Source organism: Triturus cristatus, chromosome 7 (genome assembly GCF_964204655.1).
Source record: "Triturus cristatus chromosome 7, aTriCri1.1, whole genome shotgun sequence".
Classification (NCBI taxonomy): Eukaryota; Metazoa; Chordata; class Amphibia; order Caudata; family Salamandridae; genus Triturus; species Triturus cristatus.
Genome location: NC_140590.1, coordinates 122,048,120 through 122,062,900, shown reverse-complemented (window position 1 = coordinate 122,062,900; position 14,781 = coordinate 122,048,120). Strand labels below are relative to the sequence as shown.

Sequence of the window (14,781 nt, the reverse complement as noted above, 5' to 3'; positions counted from 1 at the left end):
CAGTCTGCGCAGTCTGTGTGTGCCTACATCTCAGTAATGAAGTCAGTGGACCAACGACACACCTTAGTGATATATTTCACCAGACCCACAACAGCATGCCTCATCCCTCTTGGGGCAAAGTCATTGTAGGAAACTGGATACATGTGGTGCTATCTACTAGGGACTTCACAAATAAATTAAATATGCTGCTTAGTGGTATACCGATTGTAACATCTTTATAGAGCAGATCACAAGCACTTTGCCACTGGTGGTCAGTAGTTATAAGGTGTACACAGTCCAATGGCAAGCAAAAACAAATACAACAAAAGAATGCAAAAATCTGGGGGAATACCACACAAAAGATGATCATTACCAACAGTCATGAAGGCTCAAAGATACATGAAGAAAGCTGCTTCCAATTTCCAAACCAAAAATGTGTTGCGCTGCCATCACCACAGTAGCCATGTACAAAAGTATGAAAAGTATCAAGGTCAATTTAATGACAGATTTGTTTGCCTAGGCTGCTTTCCCTGTGTTTACTTTTTACCACCCACAAAACATGATGTGGCAGAGCAGGATGGATATGGGAACAAACAGTAAAGTCCCACAAATATAAGTGCATTCAGTGTTGCACAAGTGTGGAAAATTGGTGTGGGTGGACATTGGCCAGAGGTGGAGTAGAACATGGGGATGATCAGCTACAGAGTTTGATCATCTGAACTTTTCAGCGTACTCTCTCAGAGGTGAGTGGGCTTTTTCTTGCTAGTCCTGGGGAGGAGCTGCTCAAGTTTGAGATGATATTGGGAAGAAAGGGATGCGGTTAGCTAGACGTGCAGCCTGCAGCATATGTCAAGGTTTATCAGACAAATTAATAGGGATCAGCCATGGTATCCCTCTTTCAAATTCTCATTTGTCTCAGATACAATGTCAGTAGGAAGTTAAACCCCTCTGAAGTCTGGTTCATTGGTCAAACCTGCCCCATGCACCCAGCGGCTCCCACTGAGACCTCTGCGGCCACGTACATCACAAATGTTGTACAATACTAAAATAACTTATGCTTAGGTATTGACTAATCATATAATGCTCATGGTGGATGTCTTCTTTATGGCTCTTCAAAGTTCACCACTCAGGACTGTATCCTTGCTCCAAAAATTAATCTCCTTTTTGTCTGCCTGCTCTGTATAGTCAAAATCTACCATCCACATCACTCCATTTCCTCTCTGTAAGTGACATACATATATACATACATATAATACATGCCCAAGGCTTCAATGAGCCTACAGGTGGAACCCAACCTACAAACAAAGCTGGCCCAATGGAAGTGGGTTTGGCCCATAAACAGCATGGTGTATTTACAATGTGCATCACTTTGGCCTAATTGTTTGTAGCCAGGATGGTGATAAGGAGTTATGGTTGGTTCAAATTGTGGTCCTGTTCATAAAACCTGACTCTCGGCATCAGATGGTTCTGGTGGCCACAGTGAATTATCGATGATGCTACCTATGATTAACAAGGCTGAGAAAAGGATGGATTTTAGACTTCTAGGTTCATTTTAAACTTTATTGGGAGGAATACACTTTAACTCATAACGATATGATTTAGCTGCCGACAAGATGAGAAGTCCAACTTCACAGGTATCCTTGGTAGCACACCCTCTCACGCTATACCTTTTCCCCGGCTTACCTGAAACACAAAGACATCACACCTCAGTTTCTCATCCTCTAGTGTACTTTGTAAGTTGGTAAAACTGTAGAAGTCTGCATAACATGCATTGTTTGACTGGGTGAGATAGTGAGTGAGTATGAAAAGCTCTACATCACATAAATCTGCATGTTTGATGAATGAACTGAGACCTTTATTTCTACAATAAGAAGACACCAAACAATTCACTTATTTCTGTTCAGTTATGATACAAAGAACTTCAGAGGAAAACATAATGTGCCATTGACTGCACTTGGTGGGAGCCTCATACCCAGATGCGTAATTTACTGAGGGCGAAAATAACACATTTCTAGAATGAACACTTTTGCTGCAATAAGTCACTTCAGTATTATAATATTTGTTCATTGTACTGCATTCTACATTCTTAAAAGTTTTAAGCTGACACATGTCTCGCTTGGTATTTGGATTGATCGAATAAGCTTTCTGAAGGCTGAATTGAGCAATAAAACAAGAAACCAAAAGTGGAAACAAATAAAGAACCTCATTCCAAAGTTAATCTTATATTTTCTTAGGTATGCAGTAAGTATATTAGTGGAATTAAGGCATCATGTGCTTGACTAACAATACATTTTAAGAGCATAACCTTCCACAGCAATAAGTCAGTACGGGTGCCCAACAGCCAGGGCACTGACCTATAAGCATATCAGTGATGTATATTTTAGTGGAAAGACAGCAGTTGCACTTAGAGGGGTAATAACTTGGTACATGGTTATCAAAGCATAACTTTTCATTTATGTATTGTAATACCATAGCTGCTCTGGCTGCTCAGTGTACTAAATTTACTAAACCATTGTGCTTTGTTCTGACTGTTACCCCCATTGTACATATGGGGGCTCAACAACGTTTTATCTTTTTTAGTTCAGGGTAAGAAGTAGCAAATCTTGGGTAGACCCACTTTGGCTTAATAATAGGCAGAGCATCTCACACCAGTCCACAGATGACTACACGTTTGCCATCCCCCCATGCCACAGCTGTTCCTACTGGCTACATTTAGGCATTGAAAATGGTGCACGTGCAAGGCCTTGTTCTGATTGGGTGAATGCTTTGTCAATCTGATTCTTCAATAACATGATCTTTCAACCGTTCTGATTGGGCATGCTTTCAACCAATTAGAAGATATTTCATACAGTTAAGACCATTCCGATCTGGCTGCTAGTGGTTTTCTGTGTTTGGGTGCAAAAGCATTTTCTGCCTTTCGCTAGCCTGCTCTTGGGGCATATTTTTGTGCAGTTTTATACATTGTGATCGTGGTTCACAAGGAGGGTTCTACAAGAGAACCAGACTATTACATATATATTTTTGTCTTGTAGGGAAGCATAATGTAAAGACCTGGATTGGGGGTATCTAGTTGCAGAATGTGTTGAGAAAAGAGAGGCCAAGTAACTGTCAGTCGCGAGGCTGTATATGGCCCAGAAACATAAGATCTTCAGTAACCAACACTTGTAAACAGTAAAAGAAAGGAAGATGGACAGAAATACTAGTTTTCCTGCTGAGCCCTAGAATAAGTACTCTGGTTAAGTTGTAGTTTTTAGAGGCGATAACCGACAATCCTACAAAAGAGAATTGCAATAGTCTAACCTAGCAGCGATAAGGGCATGAAATAGATTTTTCTGGAGCAGCTCTGCAGGAATTTAGTAATTTTTCTGAATACTTTAAGCATAAAGAAGCAGGTGGTAAGCTTCTCAATATGTGCCACAAAGTTTGTCATCGGAAATAATGCAGAGAATCATTAGACAACAACTTACCTGAGGACAATAATTTGGTAGAACCTCAAAACAAATCACCATGCCCATAATCCCCCACCAATACATTATAGTCAAATAGATTCTGGAGAGATACAAATACTGCATTGTTATTGAAGGCAGTGCATTCATCACAATTTCAGACGATTTAGTGTAAACATATGTTTTTTATTTCAATTGGATATAAGTGCTGTAGTGTTAAACTAGACCAGGTATTTTTTTTTATTAATTTATCACAAAAGTTCACATCTTCATATTTCTCCTTCATTTAAATGGTAAACTGCATATGTGTTTGCACTCAAGTGACTTATTATAAATGTGATACAGTGCTCATGACTTTAATACAAAATATGTCACGTACATCAGCATTTGGGTCCAATACTCTACTTACAAAACCTCAATACCTCTCTTCCACCACATCTATAAAAACTGCACAAAACAGCAGACAGAATAGGCAACCTTCAAAAACTGAACACAATAGGCAACCTTCAAAAACTGGACACACTATCGGAAATCTTCTTAGGTGAACTACTTCCATTACTTTCTGCAGTATATTTTCTGTTTTGCATCTCTATAAAACCACAACAATTAGAGATGACTTCCTTTACACCTATTAACCATCCCACCCACCCTCCGCCACCCTGTACTACACTAAGTACTTGGCTGCTTCATTGGACTCTATCTCAGTTCTCTATGTCTGCTCACCCTTCTTGAGCTCCATTGCACTCTTTCAGTCCACAAAACACAGAGGGGCATATTTACAAGAAGATATCTCCACCAGAACATCACTTTTAGCGATGTTGTGGTGGTTATATGCCCTTCTCCATATTTACAAAGTGGCATTAAGGCACTTTTTGTGGCTTGACGCTGCCTTGTAAATAAGGCCCCTTTACATGCATCACTTAGCGTGAAAGGGGCATGCAATGGGTGTATCTGTGGGCGTTCTACTACAACATCCATTGCTTTTGATGGTGCCCCAGATTTACAAGGAGGTATAAATCTGAGGCTGCGCCAAAAAGTAACGCCATGCAAGAGCAGGCATTAGAATGGAGAAACGAGGAGAAATACTTTTATTTCTCCTCGTTTTTGCTTTTTCTATGTGTGCTGCATTCTGCAGCACACATAGAAATAGCCTCCTCGTGTACGTCAAAAACCATGAGAAAGACAACACAATGCATGGTCTGGTAACGCTTCTTACAATTCTGTATGGGGTCCTAAAGTTCCTAATCCCCAGGTTGCAGCAAATCCACTTCCTTCTGATGCTTTGTTATGTTGAACAGAAAAATATAACATGCTCAGCTGATTTGGCCACCTGAGGGCAGAACAGGCAGAATCCCCCTGCTCCCGGGTCCCACTTTGCACTGGAAATGTCTGAGGGAAGTAGTCGCACCCCAGACTGAGGCAGAGAGAAAAAGTTTAGCATTATGTCCAACCCCCACTAGCCCGTGTCTGCATAGTTGTGGAAACTTTAAATGGAATTATAGATAAGGAGTTTCTGGTGGGGGATAGGATGAGGAGCGTAATCTGGAGGCAGCAGCAAACCCCTCTCCCCAGCGGCTGCCTTAAAACATAAAACATATAATTCCCTGACAAGCTAATGGGATTCTATAAATGGAAAAGCGTTCCTGCGCTCATGCACACAAGAGCATGCAAACAAGGTTCCTTTCCCATAGCCACTAGGGCAAGGAAACAATGAAGGGGCCACAAAACACACAGGGCAGTGTAGTCACAGTACCTGCATGAGTTCCAGATTGCCCAGCGGGTTCAGGCAGGTAGATGGGCCAAGTTTAAAAAACCTAGAGGGGGCCAAGCCCAACCTCCTCTGCACTTGGTTGGGCGTGGTTGGGCTCGCCCTTGGCATGGGCTCTGCTCGGTCACAACCCATGCGTGTCCCATGCTACAGGCTCAGGTGAGACTCTTTGTAGCACTGATGATCGGGCAGCCCAGCCCCTCTCTGAGCGTTGGCACTCTGACAGCGCAGGGATCTCTGGGACTGAAGGTCCCTTCCAGGAATGTAGAGATGTTCAATATAACAGGGGGCTCCATACCCCGACACAGAGCAGGAGTAGTCCTTTTCTACTATTACCCCTACTCCTAGGTATATATAGTTTCCTTCTGATACAATGGCATTTACCACCACCACAATTTTCTCACTACCAAAGCTATGCATAAAATCCTAAATCTATGTAAAATGCATTCTAATTCCACTTCCCAGAGAGATTCGCTTCTGCACAGAGGTCCCTTTCTGCAAGGCAAGGTTGTAATTAACTAGTACGTTATCAGGAATTTGGGCTACTGCATTAGTAGTTTAGTGACCCTTCCATATCACTTACTCACCACTCGATCACTATGCCCTCTGCCGTGAACACCCCAGGCTGGATTCAGAAAGATTGAAGTATAAGTATGTGTGACTTACTATTGTAGTACCTCTAGCTTACTCATGAATTTCACAAGTGAACCAAGATTACCCCTGGCATTCTCCTGGAAATAAGGAGTGCAACAAGTGTAATCACATCAACATCTTTGTGAATCGGGCACCTCTACCTTCACACTATTGCCAAGCTGACGGGCTCTTCGTTAAGAACAGGGCCCTCCCTCTACAAACTACTTGCAATAGTCCTCAAAGCCTTTTATGGTAATCCCAACATTTTCTTTCCGATGCCAAATATATCTCTTCCTGCAACTTAATATCAGCTCATCATTGCTTCATAACCGCAAATAGACCCCCCCCCCACACACACACTGCACCTCTATGTCCGGTCCTTCTGGGACCAAAACACTGGAACACTCTTCCACTGTCCATTGGGCCAGCCCAACAGGACAGGAGTTCAAAGGTCATGTGCTTAACTGTTTATGCAGCCAGGCTTTAAATGGGCTGGGTCCCTCTAGCTTTCGGACCTAATAGTATTTTAGAACAGACATTGAAACGGGGCCCTATCAGGGCCTATATTCATGCCCTTGACTTCAATGGGACTTCTGAACAATAAATGTAATAAAGATTTAGGTATTCCATGTCAGTGATTCAGTTCTGGTATTTATTTCACATCTTGTCCTAAATCTTGCACTCCATTAGTGTTAGCTATTTCCAGGATGTTGGTTTTCTGCATTTTTTTGTAGCATATTACTCTTGTATGGTGCATGCTTTAGACTAAGCCATCTTCAGGTGTTTATGACAGCCGCGACTGAGAGCTCTGGACTTGAGACTAAAAGCAGTGTGAGTTTCTCAAAATGCCAGTCATTGGGATGTTCAGAATACATGGTCAACCAATCCCTGGCTTTTCTCCACACACACAACCATTGACAAAGCCAACAGTCTTTTCTAGTTTTAGGTGTTCTTATGTTGTTGTGTTACCATATGGGATAAAATAACAGAAAGCTCAGAGAGAAACGAAAAAGTCGGGTGGCACACACACACACAAATTGTTTGTGTTTAAGTCATGGCCTTAACTGCAAAGGCCACACCCCTTGCAGAGATCCCCCCACCTTTTATCTCATTTGAGCTCTGTATGCAGTTCTTCCTAAGAGTACAGCTATGTCAGTTGTGCCTATGTACCTCAAGCAAGCAGCCATTTTCCGGTTACACTGACCTGTTAACATGTTTCAGATTCTACTGTACTCACGAATCTATGACCTTGTTGTTTTTTGTTCAATTGCGCCAGTTTTCACTCCCATGTGTTAAGTGTATTCTTTCTGTAATATACAACACTGTTAATTGCTACTGCATTTAAATAAATGCATATGTTATTTTATTTAATAAATAAACACTTATTTTATTTTAGCATTCTTATCTAGTGCTCGTAGCCACAGTCCATCAGCGCGCTGTACAGTTATACAACATGATGCACAGCTTTTTACTGGGACCTGTTAATAAGTGACAATATTAAATAACTGATACCGATGATGCATCATCCATGAGGGTTACCTGCTTGGGCGGCTGATCTGGTGAAGGTGGCACACTGGTACTCCTTGCCTACACAGGAAATGTTCCCCTTAGGTGTGCATCCATCCGAGGACTGGTCCGTGAAGCAAGCTGGGCACTTGAATCCGTTCGCCGTCACATTTACACGAGGCACTAAAGGAACAAGGAAAATACATCTCAGGTTTTTTTTCCCACTACATTTGAGGAATAAAACACATCACAAAGATGATGATGTCCGATCGAACGTCAATGAGATATGAGGACATGTCCTTTCAGGAACACATCACTCCAGGAAAGACTGTCCTAGTTAGCCACTTCCACGAGGTTGAAACTCACTTTTCAAATCTCCCATAGAAAGGGAGTCCCAGTGTGCACTCCTGGAGAAACATACAGTTTCCAGAAAGAGGATAACCAAGTCCATCTGTGCATCTCCTCTACTCAGGACATGTGACACCAAAGGTCCTGCCAGTCTCATCTGCAATGCAAGCTGTCCCAGCATCTTTATAAATAAATGGATTGACATTTTCCCCAGAACCTCTGACCACAACACTGTGGCCCGTGGACTCTACGGAATAAATATTGGAGCCAACCCCATAGACCTCATATAATGTAGACTGTGAGGCGTTTTCACTCTCTACTGGGGTAGTAGAGCCACGCCATTAAGGTTTATTCTTGGAGAAGTATTTAATAGAGACTAAGCTATAGCACGATAAAGTAGATAACACACAAACTGAACATGGAAAGGGCTTTTATTTACAGGTGTTTTAAAGAGTAAATTAAACAGAATACACAGAGAACCCTGAAAAGGCCCCAGCACCTTCTTGTGTTGAGGAACAACATAGAGCACTCATATAGTGTTTATGCACTTGGTTGCTATAACATTGGTGTCCCAATGGGCTATGCTTGAGTTGAACCAGGGAACTTCGGAACTTGCCACAAGTGATGCAATGTTACATTATTGCAACAATCTTATGATATTTCCGACTCTATTCTAATGGCTCTGGCCCAAGAGGACTAGTCTGCTGGTTGAAGCTTCAGCTACTCAATTTTAAGACAGAACACTGTTCAAAACCTATTAAGGCTGTAACAGTTTTTAAATTTGTGGCACCGGAGGGATGTGATAGTGGATTGATACTCACTGTGAAGTCCTCTATTGATTATGGATAGTGTTATCACACTCTCGGTCACAACTGAAATAGTCTAGTTGTAAGGTACACCACCAGGCCCCATGAGAACAGGATTTTAGAATGGAGACCCAGCACAAAGAAAAATAGTATCATCTCTATAAGTTCCACCATCTAGTCTTCTTCTTTGCGTCCTTGGAAGTGGAGATTGAGGGCTCTGGGTTGAGCTCTATTCATTGATGCATACTCCCAGGGCCAAATGGGAATCCAAAGCAGCCCTGGCAAATTTTGTCAAACCAGCCCCCCAACGGTGCATAGCGTGTATTTTGAGAGAGCCTGAACACTACAAAGGGGGATGTTGGGAAGGGGGTTCTCCGCCCCAAGAAAAGTTTGGGAATAAATAGTGCGATGTACAACACATTTCTCACTTTATATATTCAATGGTATTCGGTTTAAAGCATAGTAAATGATGACCTTACTGTGCACCACAATATGACCACCAGCTCCTCTCATCTCTGCACTGGCTCTCTCTCACATTTATTTTATTTGTTTTATTGCACCTCTCATACCAGTGTAGGGTGTTGGAGCACTTCACACACACACACACACACACACACACACACACGCGCGCGCACACACACACACACACACACACATACAGAGACAATGTATCATACATGTGTAATGAGAGTTTAGAAACTGTTACATAAGGCAAAGGGGACCATAAGATGTAGGATTCACATGCTACTGATACTGGGAGGCAGGTTTTAAGAGTGTTTGGTCTGGACAAGCACAAATCCAAGATTCAGAACATAACACAGTGGTTAGGGTTGACTTTACTAATTCGAATTTATTTCTATCTAAACAAATCTTTTTTAGCATCTTCAGGATAAAGAAAGACTGGGAAAAACATAACTTTCTAACCTATACCATGCAGCTTGCATGCAGCTCTTTGATGGCACTTCATTGCTAATAGTGCTAGATTATCATTGCAACTTATGAACTGCACAGTCACAAAAGAATCTCTGTGGCAAAAGAAGTAGCCAAATGAGCTATACACGAAAAATACTGTTCTGTGAAAATGCATGGTACTTGTTCTTTGCAGCAGGCATATTAACCCCCAGCGCTACCTTTGATGAGTCAATACTGACACTAGACAAAACACCCATCTACCTCCAGCAGGTACTTTAATCACTAGAGTAATCTTGACACTTTTATTATTGCCTGAAAACTGCTGAAAAAACAAGATACTTGCAGTGCTTTGAACACCGGCCCCCACTAACAAAACCGCCCCCCACCCTTCCATCCTCCAGGGGAAACAACTGATTCCCAATAGGGCCTGTCCAGCCTTGCATCCTCCATATTCTCCATCCTGCTGGGCCTTGTGCAGATCATCCCATTATTAGGACAGCCTCTATTTTGTGAAGAGGAATTCAGCTACTTCTTTCATAGAGGAAGTCAGCTTCTGTCAGCTTCTCTACTCCTCACAGGTCACACCAGCCAAGCATATTCTAAGAGTACACATTTTGTCCCCAACCGGGGTAGGGAAATAGCAATGCTACAGAACTTTTTTTCAAAGTAATACACTTGTTTTGAGCTGGTGCAAAGATGTCCAAATGAGAGGCCCTCTAGAATTTGTATCTTCCTTTAGGGGTTTAGTGGTCAGGGCAAGAAGTCTGACACAATCAAGTGCTTCTTTATTTTAATAGGCCAGCCTCTTTTTAGTCAGGGTGAAGTACGTCACATTATTGTGTCTGGGCTCCACAGGCTTCTCCAGTGACCATAGAACAACTGTCTCTTCCATGCTATAGGTTCAGGGTATGCTCTCTAACTGGAGGGTATTCCATATTCGTAACATTTATGAATCCACAGGCTTTCCACTATTGGGCTTGAGCTGGTACATTCTAGTGGAGTTTTCGTAAATACTACTTTGCTGGGACTTTCAACTTACAGCAATGGTTTACATTCTGGTAGGATCTACTGCTAGCATTTCTCTTCCGTCATCATATATGAAGGCACCTGGGATAGTGCTCCTGTAATGCCTAGACCTACCAAAGCAGTTCCATGTCACTTGGTGGAAGCACACCCCAAGTGGTTTCTTGTGGCAGCTTATGCTATGGTTAGCACAACCTCCACTTCTAAGACCCTTGCCCAGCAGGCATTTCATACCTAGACCTTATTTTAGGGCAAGAGTAGCTGGCCTGGAATCACCATCCATCTTCAGCTCATCAGTTGCAATGATTATGTGCCAAGGGATTGTGAGGAAATTCTTTGACAGGCCTACTGTTTCTGAAAGAGACATAGTTAGACACGGAGTGGTACAAGTGAGCCAACCTGATGCCCTTTACAAACACAGGCTCATGGGATTCCTGGCTGTTGGTAGGGGTTTGAGGTTTGGTACCTGTCCTCCTATCCAAGCCACCCACAGCCAGCTCTATTACCTCAGAGGGACTTCTAGCACAACTCTGATAAATGTGCTGGACTGCAATCTATTCAGGTAGGGGAATATTTGGAACATTACACTTTAAGTGACCCTGTGCCCCACAGCAATAACGCCTATCCCTATTGAGCTGATGTGCCTCCTTCCTACCTCCGCCAGTCACATTTTTGTGAAACTTAAAAAAGGGGGTTTCTGTTTTAATTCTTTTTTTTAATACATCTTTTTATTAAGTATACAAACATAGGACCTGGCAGTGCGTCCATTAGCAAATACGTTTCATACACTTTCAAGGCTGTCCATCTTACTGTTTTCATTCTTGACATTTCGACCTTTTTCCACATGTTCTTGTCACCAAGATTGCTTATTCTGGCCTCCCTGTTCAAAACTCACTTATTAGAATGTGTTGTAAATAATGTTATGTCACTGCTCTGTGAATCAATCATGACAAAGATTTTCTGAGCCGACGTAGCAAAATTGATTTATGTACATCAAATTAAGCAATCCATGGAAGATTGTCAGTTTCTTTCCCTTCACATACCACCCAAACTTTAAAAATTCAATTAATAAATGTTTTCCAATTCACATTCAGCATCTCCTTAGGACCTTTATATTGTTTTAATGCTGATTAGAACATTGGAATGTTGGGCGCTCCATTGAAAACAACGGAGTGCTCTGGGCTTCTAAAGGTTGGTAGACACCCTGAGCATCAACATTTTAATGTTTAACAAAGGCCTCATGATGCCCAAGGGGATTTTAACCCCCTTAGCTCTGTGAGGCCTTTGTTTTACAAATTAGAACATTTGGCCCACTTCCTTGTTAAAGGCTCTCGCGTTCGGCTTGGGCCTTTATCACTGAAGCAGGCCTTTAATGGCCAAGTAGAGTCCGCTATAAAGCGCTCTAAGGCTATGTTATTGTTCCACCCAAATCCGAAAATGATAGAAACTGTCAGGTAGTTCTACTACGCTCCATTGGAGCCACGTTGCCTATGAAGGAAAGTGCTTAGTAAGGCAGCTATATTTTCTCATCTACACATAACGGAAACAGGTAAGGTGCCAGTTAGAAAATTCACCAATGAACTTACTGGTCATGAAGGGGTACTAGTCTGAGATGCATCTCTTCCTGGAAGGAGCTGCAGTGGCAGTTGGAAGCTCGTACTCTCTTAATTCTAAGACATTAGCAAGCTTCATCTCCTGTATCTCCTCTTTCTGCTTAATGTCTTCCTCTCTGTCGCTTTCATTCTGTTTTATCCCGTGTGGCTTGACTTCTTTTACTCTAGCAAGCCTTTGCTTATTTATTTGAAATTCTATATCCCACTCGCTCTCTTTGAACATCCACTTTTCCCTTTATCTTTCAAAGTGTACGGCCCTATCTATGGGGGCAAGCAATGCTGTGGGATTAGGTATATACCCAGTGGGGGAAACTGGGGCACCAGGAATAGCAAGGGTGGAGGGTCAGAATCTGACGAGACGAAACCTACTGCTGTTTCTGTGCTTGTGATGACGATATTTTCACTGTTAAATGTTTTAAAATTCATACTGATAGTAACATGTAACACACAAATGTACTGGGTGTGTACTATTCACGTTTAGACTGACCACGGCTAACGTAGGCCTCATTTTAAAATGGTTAGTGCTGTGCCTGGCTGCCATTTTGTTCCATGTTGTGTTTCTTTCTTTTTTTCAGGAGAAAATGAACCAGCAATCTCAAATGGTGTCACTTTTGTTTTCTGTCCCTATGTGAAAAGTTGTGTTTACTCAATCTGTTCAGAACACACTAATGAGCATGTACAGAGTACTTCTTTGATGAAAGCGTATCTCATTGTGTTGCAGATAACCGTAAGTCTAAAGTACGTTTAGAGTTGGATCATTGTGCAGTAGCCTGTGAAAACAATACATTTGTGTTATCTTCACGTACCTTAAAGCGATTGGCCCTTTGTGTGGGAATCATGGATAGGTGTATCAAGTGTTAGAACTGTGTGATTTAAACTAATGCAATGTAGACAGAGATTCATGTGCATAAAACAGATGTCCTTTCACCTGCCTTTACAGAAGAACCCTTTTTCCTGACATCCTAGCAGAATCTTTCCCTGACTTAGCAAGGTAGGTTGACCTTGCTTAACCCCTTCTGTGCCTATGACGAGCTGGACTCGTCATGGAGCACAGTCGCGCTGTGCCCATGACGAGTCCAGCTCGTCCTGAGGCATTCCCTAGGGAAACCCTCTGGTGCGGGCACCAGAGGGATTCCCTTTAAACCAAAATAGCCTCGGGAGCTTCCCCAGCTCCCGAGGCCCCCCCCCTTTCACTGTAATGACTATCGGCGCGCATGTCGCGCCGACGTCATTACAGTGAAAGTGAAACTGAAATGAGCCAGGAGGCTAATTTCAGGTTTCACTTTGTACGTGCTCAGGGGGCTATCTCAGCCCCCTGAGCACGTAGAAAGACGGGAGAGGTATCGTTGGAAAGGGGAGAATCTCCCCTTTCCAATGGTACCCCTCCCCAGTGGATCCCTGCTTGGGGATCGCCACAGGAGGGCGATCCCCAAGCAGGGATCCACCCACTAGACACCAGGGAGGGGGGAGCGGCCCCTTGGGCAAGGGCCTTTGCTCCACCCAAAATATTTTGGGCACATTTAGTCTTTTTGCCCCCCCTGGGGGGGCAGTAGCCCCCAATCTGCCCCCCCGGGGGGCCAAAAGCCCACTAGACACCAGGGAATTTTTTTGACAACCAAAATAGGGGTGGGGGCTGCCCAAAACGGGCAGGCCCATGCCCCCACCCCACCCCCAAATTATCACAGTCTTTCTGCCCCCCCGGGGGGCAGATGGGGCATTGTCCCCTAATCTGCACCTTCGGGGGGGCAGAAAGCCCACTATACACCAGGGATTTGTTTTCAGTTTTTTTTTAGGGTGGGGGCTGCCCGAAATGGGCACGCCAATGCCCCCACCCACCTGCCACCATTACAGCCTTTCTGCCCCCCCTGGGCGGAAGATGGGGCATTGGCCCCTAATCTGCCCCTCCGGGGGGGGGGCAGAAAGCCCACTAAACACCAAGGATTTTTTTTGCGCTATTGTTTTTAGGGTGTGGGCTGCCCGAAACGGGCACGCCAATGCCCCCACCCTCCCCCCCACAAAAATGACAGTCTTTCTGCCCCGCAGGAGGCAGAAGGGAGCTGTAGCCCCCAATCCGGCCCCCCCTGGGGGCGCAGAATACCCACTAGAAACCATGGATTTTTTTGTTTTATTAGTGATGAGGTAGGGGCTCCCCAAAATGGGCATGACAATACCCCACCCCACCCCCAGAGAAATTCCAGTCCTTCTGCACCCCCCCCCGGGAGGGCAGATGGTGGCAGTGGCCCCTGATCTGCTCCCTGGGGGGGCAGAAAGCCCACTAGGCGCCAGCGAGTACGCAGGCTTTTTTTATGCGTGGGGGCGGGCGCTGCCCATAATGGTCATACCAGTGCCCCCACCCCCACAAAAAATAGCCACAGTCTTTTTGCCCCTTTAGGATGAAACCCCCTTCCCCGATTCCCCCCCAGGGCGGCAGAAAGGCCACTGGGCTCAGGATTTTTTTTTAGCAATGTGCATACATGTGGATTTTGGGCCCTAGCGCAGTTGGCACGTAGGCAAACCTAGCAAACCTGTACATTCTTTAAAACTAGACACCAAGGGGAATCCTGGATGGGTGACTTCACTGGCTCTCACCAGGTTCTGTTACCCAGAATCCATTTCCAACCTAAAAATGTGTCCAAAATAACACATTTTCCTCACATTTCTGTGGTGGTAAGTTCTGCAATCTGCGTGGGTCCACAAAATTCCACCCACCCTGCGTTCCCCAAAGTCTTGAAGAAAAATGGTACCTC

General features: G+C 43.8%; 1 protein-coding gene across 1 annotated transcript in view; it reads right to left on the bottom strand.

The window, feature by feature from the left end:
* Positions 1-1,531: 1,531 nt before the first annotated feature.
* LOC146809003 (phospholipase A2 inhibitor and Ly6/PLAUR domain-containing protein-like) overlaps positions 1,532-14,781 on the bottom strand; it is a 100,278-nt gene continuing 87,028 nt past the window's right edge. The window contains exons 4-5 of the mRNA XM_085614278.1: positions 7,366-7,515; positions 1,532-1,662 (exon numbers count right to left, since the gene is read on the bottom strand). Of these exons, the coding sequence (XP_085470404.1) occupies positions 1,532-1,662; positions 7,366-7,515 (281 nt within the window). The remainder of the gene's footprint in view (positions 1,663-7,365; positions 7,516-14,781) is intronic.